Source organism: Cherax quadricarinatus, chromosome 75 (assembly GCF_038502225.1).
Source record: "Cherax quadricarinatus isolate ZL_2023a chromosome 75, ASM3850222v1, whole genome shotgun sequence".
NCBI lineage: Eukaryota > Metazoa > Arthropoda > Malacostraca > Decapoda > Parastacidae > Cherax > Cherax quadricarinatus.
The window spans coordinates 20265774-20280185 of NC_091366.1; the positions used below are offsets into that span (position 1 = coordinate 20265774).

The following is a 14412-nucleotide window of genomic DNA, read 5'->3' on the forward strand; positions in this document are numbered from 1 at the left end:
TCTCTCAATACCCATGGGGAGATGTTATCTGGCCCCATTGCCTTTGAGGTATCTAGCTCACTCAGAAGCCTCTTCACTTCTTCCTCGGTGGTGTGCACTGTGTCCAGCACTTGGTGGTGTGCCCCACCTCTCCGTCTTTCTGGAGTCCGTTCTGTCTCCTCTGTGAACACTTCTTTGAATCTCTTGTTGAGTTCTTCACATACTTCACGGTCATTTCTTGTTGACTCTCCTCCGTCCTTCCTTCCTTAGCCTGATTACCTGGTCCTTGACTGTTGTTTTCCTCCTGATGTGGCTGTACAACAGTTTTGGGTCAGATTTGGCTTTCGCTGCTATGTCATTTTCATATTGTCTCTGGGCCTCCCTTCTTATCTGTGCATATTCGTTTCTGGCTCTACGACTGGTCTCCTTATTCTCCTGGGTCCTTTGCCTTCTATATTTCTTCCATTCCCTAGCACACTTGGTTTTTGCCTCCCTGCACCTTTGGGTAAACCATGGGCTCATCCTGGCTTTTTCATTATTCCTGTTACCCTTGGGTACAAACCTCTCCTCAGCCTCCTTGCATTTTGTTGCTACATATTCCATCATCTCATTAACTGGCTTCCCTGCCAGTTCTCTGTCCCACTGAACCCCGTTCAGGTAGTTCCTCATTCCTGTGTAGTCCCCTTTCTTGTAGTTTGGCTTCATTCGTCCTGGCCTTCCTGCTTCTCCCTCCACTTGTAGCTCTACTGTGTATTCGAAGCTTAAAACCACATGGTCACTGGCCCCAAGGGGTCTTTCATATGTGATGTCCTCGATATCTGCACTACTCAAGGTGAATACTAAGTCCAGCCTTGCTGGTTCATCCTTTCCTCTCTCTCTTGTAGTGTCCCTTACGTGTTGGCACATGAAGTTTTCCAGTACCACCTCCATCATCTTAGCCCTCCATGTATCTTGGCCCCCATGTGGGTCCAAGTTCTCCCAATCGATCTCCTTGTGGTTAAAGTCACCCATGATCAGGAGCTTTGCCCTGCATGCATGAGCTCTTCTGTGTGTGTGTGTGTGTGTGTGTGTGTGTGTGTGTGTGTGTGTGTGTGTGTGTGTGTGTGTGTGTGTGTTTGTGTGTGTGTGTGTGTGCACATGTGTGGTGTGTGTCTGTGGGGGGGGGAGTTGTGTGGGGGAGAGGGGAGGGAGGGGAGAGAGTATACCTTGAGAGGGTTCCAAGGCTCAACGCCCCCACAGTCTGGTCTGTGACCAGGCCTCATGGTGGATCAGGCCTGATTAACCAAGCTATTACTGTTGGCCACATGCAAACCGATGTACAAGCCACAGCCCGGCTGATCAAGTACTGACTTTAGGTGCTTGTCCAGTGCCTGCTTAAAGAAAGCAAGGGGTCTCTTGGTAATCCCCCTTATGTATCCTGGGAGGCAGTTAAACAGTCTTAGGCCCCTGACACTTGTGTTGTCACTTATCGTGCTAGTGACACCCCTGCTTTTCATTGGGAGGATGTTGCATTGACTGCCAAGTCTTTTTCTTTCATAGGGAGTGATTTTCATGAGCAAGTTTGGTACTAGTCCCTCTAGGATTTTCCAGGTGTATATAATCATGTATCTCTCCCACCTGCATTCCAGGGAATACAGGTTTAGGAATTTCAAGCGTTCCCAGTAATTGAGGTGTTTTATCTCCGTTATGCGCGCCGTGAAGGTTCTCTCTACATTTTCTAGTTCAACAATTTCACCTACCTTGAAAGGTGCTGTTAGTGTGCAGCAATATTCCAGCCTACATAGAACAAGCGACCTGAAGAGTGTCATCATGGGCTTGGCATCCCTAGTTTTGAAGGTTCTCATTATCCATCCTGTCATTTTTCTAGCAGATGCGATTGATACAATGTTATGGTCCTTGAAGGTGAGATCTTCTGATATGATCACAACCAGGTCTTTTACATTAGTTTTTCACTCAGTTGTGTGCCTGGAATTTGTTTTATACTCCCATGTATTTTTAAATTCCTCAAATTTTCCATATTGGAGTAATTGAAATTTCTCATCATTGAATTTTATAATGTTTTCTGCAGCCCATTTAAAGATTTGGTTGATGTCTGCCTGGAATCTTGTGGTGTGTTCAATGGAGGATGCTGTCTGGCAAATTCAGGGGTCATCAGAAAAACAAGACATGGCACTGTGACTAATATCCCTGTCAATGTCAGAAATGAGGATGAGGAACATGATGGGAGCGAGTACTGTGCCTTGCGGAACAGAGCTTTTCAAAGTAGCCGCCTCAGACTTGACTCTGTTTCACCTTAGCAGCCTCAGACTTTACTCTGTTTACTACTACTTTTTGTGTTCTATACGTCAGGAAATTATAGATGCAACATTCACCCAGTGAAAAGCAGGGGTACGAGTACATTGAGAGACAACACAATAAGTGCCTGAGGCCCAAGACTGTTCAACTGGTTCCCAGCATACATAAGTAGGATTACCAATATACCCCTGGCTGTGTTTAAGAAGGCACTGGACAGGCACCTAAAGTCAGTACCTGACCAACCAGGCTGTGGTTCATATGTCAGCTTGCATGTGGCCAGCAATAACAGCTTGGTTGATCAGACCCTGATCCACCATGAGACCTGGTCCCAGACTGGGCCTTCGGGGTGTTGACCCCCAAAACCCTCTCCAGGTAAACTCCATCTATCAACTATTCACGTTATTCCTTAACCCTTTCAGGGTTTTGGCCGTGCTAGTACGGCTTACGCACCAGGGTTTTTGATGTACACGTACTAGTACGCCTAAATTCTAGTGCCCTCAAATCAAGTGAGAGAAAGATGGTAGGCCTACATATGAAAGAATGGGTCTATGTGGTCAGTGTGTGCAGTATAAAAGAAAAATCCTGCAGCACACAGTGCGTAATGAGAGAAAAAAACTTTGACCGTGTTTTTGGGTTAAAACAGCGACTTTGCACTGTATTTTCGTATGGTATTTATTGTTGTATTCTAGTTTTCCTGGTCTCATTTTATAGAATGGAAGACATATTACAGAAATTGAGATGATTTTGACTGGTTTTACAAAGAAAAGTACCTTGAAATTGCACTCAAAGTAGCAGAAATGTTCGATTTTTACCAAAGTTCAAAAGTAAACAAATCATGCTATGAGTCCATTACACGTCAACTGGCGAGTCTAATATTCTTTCGCAAGTGCGCTGATAATATTTGTACCATTTCTACACGAACGCAGTAGTCTGCATAACAGTAAATCTTCTATTTTTTTGTGAGAATAAAAATTCAAAGTGGAAAGCAAAAAAATGTAAGAGGGGCCTAAGGACGTGACTAATGAACAGAGGAAATGTTATTTTAGTGCCAGGAATGTCTTTCTTGTTTATTCTGGACCCTATTCAGAAATTGGCATCTTTTGAAATTTGTGTGAAATTGGCAAAATTGCTAAATTCTGACCACTGTATTGGATAGTTGAAATTGGTAAATGGGTGGTTTCTTGTACTCATTCGATAGAAAAAAGTGGAGTTCTAGCAAAATAGTTAGGATTTTTGTCGACAAGTACACTGGAATTGGCCGAAAATAGGGCTCAAAGTGGGCAAAATAGCCAATGCATAAACATCGTCGAGACCGCTAACTTCGCAAGAGCATAATTCCGTAAGTTTTCCATCAAATTTTATACTTTTGGTATCATTATGATCGGGAAAAGATTCTCTATCTTTTCCTAAGAAAAAATAATTTTTTTTTTGAAATTTAGCCGACCCTGAGAACAAGTCTCTGAGAGGGCCTGTCGACCCTGAAAGGGTTAATCCTGCGTTTTATTTGCTATTACACAATGGTCACACTTGTCAAAGGCTTTTGCAAAGTCTGTGTATATTTCATCTGCATTTTGTTTGTCTTCTAGAGCATCCAGGATCTTGTCATAGTGGTCCAAAAGCTGGGACAGACAGGAGCAACCTGCTCTAAACCCACGCTGCCCTGGGGTGTGTAACTGATGGATATCTAGATGGGTGGCGATCTGGCTTTTCAGAACCCTTACAAAGATTTTTATGTGGGACATTAGTGCTATTGGTCTATAGTTCTATGATATTGCTTTGTGGAGTGGGGCTATATCTGTTCTTTTTAGCAGCTGTGGGGTGACCCGTGTCCATGCTCCCTCTCCATAGGATGCTAAGGGCACGTAATAGGGGCTTCTTGCAATTCTTGATGAACACAAAGTTCCATGAGTCTGGACCTGGAGCAAAGTGCATGGGCATGTCATTTGTCACCTTTTCAAAGTCATCTGGCATCAGGATAATGTCAGATAGGCTTGTGCTTACCAGATTCTGTGGCTAACTCATAAAAAATTCATTTAGATCTTTGACTCTCAGTGTGGTTAGTGGCTTGCTAAAAACAGTCATATTGGGACTTGAGTAGCTCACTCATTTCCTTACTGTCATCTGTGTAGCACCCATCCCATTTAATTAGGGGCCCGATACTGGATGTCGTTCTCAACTTTGATTTGGTATAAGAAAAGAAATACTTTGGGTTTCTTTTCATTTCATTTATGGCTTTTAGTTCTTCCCGCAATTCTTGACTCCTGTACGATTCATTCAGCTTTATTTCCATATATGCTATTTCTCTGACCAGTGTTTCCCTATGCACTGCCGATATATTGGCCTCTTTTAGCCGCTCTTGTTATTCTTTGCCTTTGCCTGTAAAGGGAGCATCTTTCTCTTTCTCGTTTACATCTTCTCCTCCTTTATCTTAAAGGAATATGCCTTGAGCATACATCGACTGCCACAGAATTAATCTGTTCTAGGCATAGGTTGGGATCTGTGTTGCTTATGCTATCTTCCCAGTTTATATAATTTAGGACTTTGTTTACTTGGACCCCCTTTATGTTCTTGTCATTGAAGTTGAATTTGGTGAAGGCTCCCTCATGAGTGATCACATTCTGTCGGTCTGGGGCTCCACACATACATGTCTAAACCTCTATTATGTTGTCATCTGAGTAAAATGTTTTTGATATGATGCCCTTTTGTATCAGATCATCATTGTTTCTGAATATGAAGTCCAGTGTATTCTCCAATCTTGTAAGCTCTATTATTTGTTGGTTTAAGGTGAATTTTATGCAGAGATTTAAAAGCTCGTATGTGAGTTTTCATCTGAACTTCCTCCTGGTGCTATCTCTGCAACATTATTAGCTATATTCCTTGAAATCCCCCAGGAGCATGATGTTGGGGGGAAGGAGCTGGAAGATTTTCCAGACAGCGGTCAATTATCAAAAACTGTTCTTGGAATTGTTGGAACGTTGCATCTGGAAGCATGTGTTCAACCACAATGACCAGGTTTTGGTTCTCGATCTTTACTGCAGAAACTTCGACTACATCATTTGAGCCATTTAGTAGTTGTGAGCATACAAGTGACTGTCATGTACAGGCCAACCCCCTCCTCCCAATTCTTTTGCCTGTTTACTCTGTCACATCTATATAGGTTGTAACCTGGGATCCATATTTTGTTGTCCAAGTGATCCTTTATGTGGGTCTCTGTGAAAACTGCAATCATTGTTTGACTCTGGAAGCAGTCCAGAGATTAAAGGTATTTTGTTGTTTGTTGCTGGCTTTAGACCCTGTATATATGCAAAGAAGAATGTTGTTGGATTGGTAGTATTGGGGGTCGTTTTTTCCTGGCACTAATATCTGTATTTGTTGTTTTGGAATGGAGGCCATCAACTGTGATTCCACTCCAGAAATGATTGGATTTGGTGTACGATTTCTGTCATTTCCTGCCAGCTTCTTTTAATTCCTGGCACTAAAAATTCTCTCTCTCTTCAGTGGCTGTGGCTACCCAGGTTTTCCCGTGGTCTGGATGTTTTGTGGTGTGTCTGGCAATATAAGTCTTTCCTGAACTGAAGATTGACACATATCAGGGTGGAAAAGCTTACAGGAAGAGAGGTTGCATTTTCCTGTTGTCATATGGGCATGGCATTTTCTAGGGTGGTCAAAGTTGCGCGTTCCATCTGTTTTTTCCAGATATTCCATGCCTGCAGATACCAAGTGCATAGTATTTGCATAGGCTTAGTTTCTGTTTGCCTTGGTTTTTGTGACTGTATTCCCTTCTGGTACGTGTTTTCCTGCCTAATTTCTATCTTCACTGGTACTAACAATGGAGCTTTTACCAGTTATTTCTGGTAATTTATCTTCACTATTTCTAGGTTCATCCCCTTGTTTACTATCTCCTGTGGTATTGCTAGTTTGTAATATTGGTTTTCTCATGTCCTTTACTACACCTGTTTCCCCACTACAGCTCCTGTCTCCCTCCAGGCCACCAATATTTTTCCATGCTTGCAGTTACTGTCTAACAGGACAGCATCTCCTGTCTTACAGTTACTGTCTACCAGGACAGCATCTGCACCAAGGGCAATAGCACCATCCTGTCCAGACTTTTTATTTTCTCATCTGTTATAGAATGTTTTCAGTTTTTCTATGAAGGCTGTTTTGATGTTATCATCTTTTAATATCAATATGATTTTATTCCACAGATGGATCTCATTTGGACATACCCAAAAACACTTCCCTGATTTAATACCTGTCGTAGATTATTCTTGGATATCTGCACAAGGTCTGTGGGCCCAATTCCCACAGAAGTTTTATGTAATCCATGCATAAGCTCATTTGTTTGTTTGGCTGCAGACTACACAGGATTTCATAATGTGATTTTAATGGTTGTTTTACTGTATATTCTACTAATAGCCTCCTGTTTATTCTACTAATAACCTCCTTAAACTGTAGGTGTCTATTTGTTTTGTATCTATTTGTATTTGTACATGTATTTTTTGGACAAGCTTATTGCTCTAGTAGTTACTGTAGGGGTGTTTGATAAGGGTGCCTAAGACCCCGTCTGTTTATAATCAGGTCAGCAGATACAATATTTTTCAACGAATCTATTTGAATCCGGTCAAAGGTTTGCTTATTTTTTGGACGAATCCGGGCGAATCCAGTCAGTGGATCACTTATTTTGAATGTATCTGGTCAGTGATTTTGGACTAGCACATGAGGGAACTACTGGAAAATTATTTAACAGATTAATATGTGATCATTTTGATACAAAAAGTATAACCTGAGTGTGGGAGAACTGGGTGAGGGGGGTAGAGGGAGAGAACAGATAGAGAGGGAAAGGAGAGGGAAAGGCAAAGGGGGGCGGAGGAGGAAGAGGAGGAGGAAGAGGAGGAGGAAGAGAAGGAGGAAGAGGAGGAGGAAAGGGAGGTGGAGGAGGAGAAAGAAGAGGAGGAGGAGGAGATGGAGAGGGAGAGTGAGACAGTAAGAGAGAGAAAGTGAGATATATGGGAGGTCTGTGTATGTGTGAGTGGGAGGGTGGTTTCTGTTTATTTGTTTGGCCCTAATGCTTAGAAGGATGTGTGTGCATTTGTGCACACATGCAAGTGTCTGCTTGCATGTGTGTGTGTTCATGAGTCCATTCATATGTACATACTCATTTTGCATGTACACACTGTCTTTGTGTGCTTAAATTACTCTGTCAGTTCTAGAAACCTCTTTGTCCTGCACCACTTATTTGGCAGCTATGTTACTGTATATTTGTTTAGTGTCAGTTTTGGCTGACCTAAGCGCCTGCACCCCCACTCACTACTGTGTGTGTGCCAGCGTATATGTGACCCAAACTATCATACCAAGTTTATCTTCCTTATTAAACAGGTGTAAGTGGGTGGGTGTTAGTACAGTAATATGTTGATGTACATGGATATGTGCTGGAACGGTAGTGTGTAGGTATAGGTGGGTAAGTGCTGGTACAGTAGTGTGGGTGTAGGTGCTGGTACAGTAGTTTACCTGGAGAGGGCTTCAGGGGTCAACACCCCAACAGCCAGGTTTGAGACCAAGCCTCATGGTGGATCAGGGTGTGATCAACCAGGCTATTACTGCTGGCTGCATGCAAGCTGATGTACGAACCACAGCCTGGTTGGTCAGGTACTGACTTTAGGTGCCTGTCCAGTGCCTTCTTGAAGACAACCAGGGGTCTACTGGTAATCCCCCTTATGTATGTTGGGAGGCAATTGAACAGTCTTGGGCCCAGGACACTTACTGTGCTGTCTCTCAGTGTACTTGTGGTGCCCCTGCTTTTCATTGGAGGAATGTTGCATCTCCTGCTGAGTCTTTTGCTTTCATAGAGAGTGATTTTCATGTGCAGATTTGGTGCCAATTCCTCCAGAACCTTCCAAGTGTATATTATCATGTATCTCTCTCACTTACATTCGAGGGAATACAGATCAAGGACCTTCAACTGTTCCCAGTAGTTTAGGTGCTTTATCGAACTTATGTGTGCCATGAAAGTTCTTTATACACTCTCCAGGTCTGCAATGTTGCCAGTCTTGAAGGGGGCTGTTAGTGTACAGCAGTATTCCAGCCTAGAGAGCACAAGCAATTTGAAGAGAATTATCATGGGCTTGGCATCCCTAGTTATGAAGGTTCTCATTATCCATCCTATCATTTTCTTAGTGGATGAGGTAGATGCATTGCTATGGTCTTTGAAGGTGAGATCCTCTGACATTATCACTCCCAGGTCCTTCACATTACTTTTCCACTCTATTGCATGAGTAGAATTTGTGGTATACCCTGACACATTTTTAATTTCTTCAACTTTTCCATATCTGAGTAGTTGAAATTTTGACTAGTGGAACTTCATATTGTTTTGAGTGGCCCATTTGAAGATTTGGTTGATGTCCACTTGGAGTCTCACAATGTCTTTGATGGAGGCCACTGCCATGGTGATCTGGGTGTCATCCGCAAAGGAAGACATGGAGCTATGGCTTACATCTCTGTCTATGTCAGAAATGAGGATGAGGAATAGAATGGGAGTGAGTACTGTGCCTTGTGGAACAGAACTTTTTACCATGGCTGCCTGGGACTTTACTCTGTTTACTATTACTCTTAATGTTCTGTTTGTCAAGAAGTTGTAGATCCATCTACCAACTTTTCCCATTATTCCTTTATCTCACATTTTGTGTGCTGTTACACCATGGTCACACTTGTCACTGTGTATACTACATCTGTATTTTGTTTATCCTCTACAGCATCCAGGACCTTATCATAGTGGTCCAGTAGCTGGGATAAGCAGGAGCGACCTGCTCTAAACCCATGTTGCCCTGGGTTGTGTAATTGCTGGGTATCTAGGTAGTTGGCTATCTTGCTTCTTAGATCCTTCTCAAAGACTTTTATGATATGGGATGTTAGTGCTATCTGTCTGCAGTTCTTTGCAATTGCTTTACTGCCACCTATGTGGAGTGGGGCTATGTCTGTTGCCTTTAGTATGTGTAGGATGACCCGTGTCCATGCTCCCTCTCCATAAAATGCTGAAAGCATACGATAGGAGCTTCTTGCATTTATTGATGAACATGGAGTTCCACGAGTCTGGGCCTGGGGCAAAGTGCATGGGCATGTCATTAACTGACTCTTCAAAATCTTGTGGGGTTAGAATAATATCCGAGAATTTTAGGATGACCAAATTTTGGGTTTCATTCATAAAGAATTCATTTGGTTTGTCGACCCTTAGAGTGAGCAGTGGATCACTGAACACTGAGTCATATTGGGACTTTAGTATCTCACTCATTTCTTGGCTATCATCTGTGTATGTCCCATCCTGCCAAAGCAGGAGCCCAATATGGGATGTTGTTTTTCCCTTAGATTTGGCATAAGAGAACTATTTTACCTTTTTTTTAAACTTCCTTATGGCTTTTAGTTCTTCCTATGATTCTTGTCTCCTATAAGATTCCTTCAGCTTTAGTTCGATATTTGCAATTTCATCGACTAGTGCCTCCCTTCGTATTTCAGATATACTGACCCCTCTCAGCAGCTCTGTGACTCTTCACCTTCGTCTGTATAGGGAACGTCTCTCTCTTTCTAGTTTACATCTTCTCTTTTTCTTAATGGAATGTGTCTTGAGCAGATCTTAAGAACCACAGAATTCATTTCTTCCAGGCAAATGTTTGGATCCATTTTGTTTAAGAAATCTTCCCAGCTTGTTTCATTTAGTACATGGTTTACTTGATCCCATTGTATGTTTTAGTTATTGAAATTGAATTTCGTGAAGAGACCTTCATGACTGCTTACATTTTGCTGGTCTGAAGCCCTGTGCATACATGTCTGTACCTCTATTATGTTGTGATCTGAGTGTATTGTCTTTGATACAGTTATATTATGTATCAGATCTTCATTGTTAGTGAAGATGAGGTCCAGCATATTTTCTAGTCTTACAGGCTCTACTATTTGCTGGTTTAAGGTGAATTTGTTGCAGAGATTTAATAGTTTGTGTGTGTGTGAATTTTCATCTGAGCTGCCTCCTGGGGTGATCTCTGCTAAAACATTGTTTGCTATAATCCTCCATTTTAGGTGTCTCAGGTTGAAATCTCCTAGTAGTAAGATGTTTGGGGCAGGAGTTGAGAGATTTTCCAGACAGTGGTCAAGTTTCTCAAGCTGCTCCTGGAATTGCTGGGAAGTTGCATCTGGAGGCTTGTATACTGCCACAATGACAAGGTTTTGGTTTTCGATCTTTACTGCCAAAACTTCAACTACATCATTTGGGGTGTTTAGTAGTTCTGTGCAAATAAGCGACTCCGTGACATACAGGCCAACCCCGGTGGCCTGGTGGCTAGTGGCCCGGTGGCCTGGTGGCTAAAGCTCCCGCTTCACACACGGAGGGCCCGGGTTCGATTCCCGGCGGGTGGAAACATTTCGACACGTTTCTTTACACCTGTTGTCCTGTTCACCTAGCAGCAAATAGGTACCTGGGTGTTAGTCGACTGGTGTGGGTCGCATCCTGGGGGACAAGATTAAGGACCCCAATGGAAATAAGTTAGACAGTCCTCGATGACGCACTGACTTTCTTGGGTTATCCTGGGTGGCTAACCCTCCGGGGTTAAAAATCCGAACGAAATCTTATCTTATCTTATCTTCTTGTTCCCTGTTCAGTCTGTTGCACTGGAATAGGTTATAACCTGGGATACATATTTTGTTGTCATAATGATCCTTTATGTGGGTCTCTGTGAATGTTGCAAACATTGCATTTGACTCCATGAGCAGTCCCTTGATGTAAGGAATTTTGTGTTTCTTGATGACTTCAGACCCTGTATATTTGCAAAGACAAATGTCATATTGGTGAAATTTAGGGGGGTTTTATTTGCTGGCTCTAATATCTGTTGTTCTGGGGTAGAGGCCACTGTCCGTGCCTCTGCTCCAGAAGCGTTTTCAGGTGGTGTAGGATTATTGTCATTTCTTGCCAGTCTTTTTTCCCTTCTGGCCCTAAAAAATCTCTGTCCCTGGAGAGGTTGTGGCTCCTCTCTTTTGTTTCCCATAGTCTGGCTGGTCTATGTCTTCTAGTCCCCTTTAGGTGATGTGCCTGGCAGTATGCATTGTAGCATTTTCTTTCATGGATTGATGAGTGACACATTTTTGGGTGAAATAAGTTGCAAGAAGGGAAGTTGCACTCTCCTGTTGTCATGTGGGTGCAGCATTTTTTGGGATGGGCAAAGGTGCATGTCCCACCTGTTTTACCAGATATACCATGCCTGCAGACACCCAAGGTATAGTATTAACATAGATTGTACTTCTGTTTGCTAGGATTTATTGTAGCTGCGTTCACTGTTGGTGCATTTATTTTTCCTGTTTCCTCAATATCTTTTACCCCTGTATGGACATCAGTCCTTCCACCAGGTTTTGCTGGTAGAGTGTCGACACTATTCCCTGAGGCATCATCCCATTTTGATCTATCTTCAGCAGTATCTCTATTTTGAACCTCTGTGGACTGAATAAAGTCGTCTTCAGTGTCCTCAAGGAAAACACTAGCACCCTCAGCACTGTCCTCCAGGACAGCACTAACACCCTAAGGAGCACTGTCCAAGACATCCCCATCCCTACCACTGATCTTTTTTCCCAGCTGTCATACCATGCTGACATAACTTGCAAGAAAGATGTTTTATTGGTGTTCTTGTCTTTTAATATAGATGTCATTTCCTGATACAGGTGTAACTCATTTGGGCAGACCCAAAAACATCTGAGTTCATGTCAAGTGTGGTCACTAGTTTAAAATCCCTGCGTATACTATGGGACCATTGACCACACAGATGGCAAGCAATCCAGGCCTATCTTCATCCCTTACCCTTTCTGCACACTACACAGATCTTCATAGTGGTGGTCATCTTACAATAACAGTAGTGTGTGGGTGTATGTGGGTAGGTGCTGGTACAGTAGTGTGGTTGTAGGTAGGTAGGTGCTGGTACAGTAGTGTGTGATTGTAGGTGGGTAGGTGCTGGTACAGTAGTGCATTGGTGTAGATGGGTAGCTGTTCATTCAGTAGTGGGTGGGTGTACTTGAGTAGGTGCTGATACAGTAGTGTGAGTGCAGGAGAGTAGGTGCTGGTACAGTAGTGGGTGGGTGTCGGTGGGTAGGTGCTGGTAGAGTAGTGTGTGGGTGTACGTGGATAGATGCTGGTACAGTAGTGTGTGCATGTAGGTAGGTAGGTGCTGGCACAGCAGTGTGGGCATAGGTGGGTAGGTGCTGGAATAGTAGTGTGGGTGTAGGTGGGTAGGTGCTGGGACAGTAACATGTGGGTGTAGGTGGATAGGTGCTTTTGCAGTAGTGTGTGGGTGTAGGTGGAAAGGTACTGGTACAACAAGAGTGGTATACCTGGAGTATTCCTATAGTGTATACCAGTAGCGTAATAAAGTACCTGGAGAGCGTGGCAGTACAGTAGGAGTGGTAGTGTAATAATGTACCTGGATAGTGTGGTGGTACAGTAAGAGTGATAGTATAATAGAGTACCTGGATAGTGTGGTGGTACAGTAAGAGTGATAGTATAATAAAGTACCTGGATAGTGTGGTGGTACAGTAAGAGTGGTAGTGTAATAAAGTACCTGGATAGTGTGGTGGTACAGTAAGAGTGATAGTATAATAAAGTACCTGGATAGTGTGGTGGTACAGTAAGAGTGATAGTATAATAAAGTACCTGGATAGTGTGGTGGTACAGTAAGAGTGGTAATGTAATGAAGTACCTGGAAAGTGTGGTGGTACAGTAAGAGTAGTAGTGTAATAAAGTACCTGGATAGTGTGGTGGTACAGTAAGTGTGGTAGTGTAATAAAGTACCTGGATAGTGTGGGCGTGGGTGGGTGGTGTTTGATGCTGGAGAGAGTGGAGATACAGTTGACCATCTTGTAAAGTTATCTTGGAGTGACGGAGGACATGTTGGTCTTGCTGGACACCCAGTACCAAGCCAGCCTCCACCAGCCTCTTGAAGTTCTTACTCATCCCACGAAGATGATCAACCTGTGGACAGTGTCACCATCATTATCACCTTTGTAATGTCATTGCCATTACCACTTATATATTGTGCCAGTACTATTATCATCTTTGCTCAGTCAGTACTATTACCATCTGTCTACACAATTATCACTTATGTAATGTCTGAACCATTATCATCAATATACCTGGAGGGTGTTCCAGAGATCAACTCCCCCACAGACCTGTTCATGACCAGGCCTTGCTGTGGATCAGAGCTTGATCAACCAGGCTGTTACTACTGGCCATGCATAACCCAATGTACAAACCACAGGCAGTCTGGTCAGGCACTGACTTGAGATATCCCTCTGGTTCCCTCTTGAAGAGAGCAAAGGGTATATTGGTAATCCCCCTTATGTATGCTGGGAGGCAGTTGAACAGCCTTGAGCTCCTAACACTTATTGTGTTGTCTCTTAGTGTACTCATTGAACCCCCTGCTTTTCATTGGGGGATTGGGATGTTGCACAGCCTGCTGAGTCTTTTGCTTTCATAGGGAGTGATTACCATGTAAAGATGTGGGACTAGTCCCTCTAGGATTTTTCAGGTATAAATTATGAAGCATCTTTCTCGCTTGTATTCTAGGAGTACAGGTCAATAATTTAGGTGCTTTACTGTAATTATACATGCAATGAAAATTCTCCAGATCTGCAATTTTGCCTGCCCTGAAAGGTGCCATTAGTATACAGCAGTACTGCAGAATTAGGTGTCATGTAACTCAATTGATAGTGCACTCAGCTCACACACTGAGGTCCTGGGATCAAAACACCAGTACAGCTGGAAAACATTAGGAGGGGTTTCCATAAGACATCTGCCATCTCTGTTCACCCATCAGTAAAACGAATACAGTGGAATCTAAACTTACGAGTGTCCAACATACAAGTTTTTTGAGATATGAGCTGTTGCTGGGTTGATTTTTTGCTCTGAGTTACGAGCCAACATCAGAGTTACGAGCGAGCTTCCCCCACTTCGCCCTCAACCCACACACCTCGCTTGTTTATCTATGATTTCATGCTTTAATCCCAAGGAAATCATCCTCTTTTTTTCTTCTCAGCACTGTCCTTTGAACATATTTTCTTAGGACCCATGGTTAGAAAAAACAAATTTGGTCAAATAACTATAAAAATGCAAGCAAA

General features: G+C 43.0%; 1 protein-coding gene across 2 annotated transcripts in view; it reads right to left on the reverse strand.

The window, feature by feature from the left end:
- LOC128691944 (uncharacterized) overlaps positions 1 to 14412 on the reverse strand; it is a 176180-nt gene that overhangs the window by 31947 nt on the left and 129821 nt on the right. The window contains exon 5 of one of the 2 annotated variants that reach the window (XM_053780932.2): positions 13088 to 13267. The exons of the other annotated variant lie outside the window; for it this stretch is intronic. Coding sequence (XP_053636907.1) covers positions 13088 to 13267 — 180 coding nt within the window. The remainder of the gene's footprint in view (positions 1 to 13087; positions 13268 to 14412) is intronic. 2 annotated transcript variants of the gene reach the window in all.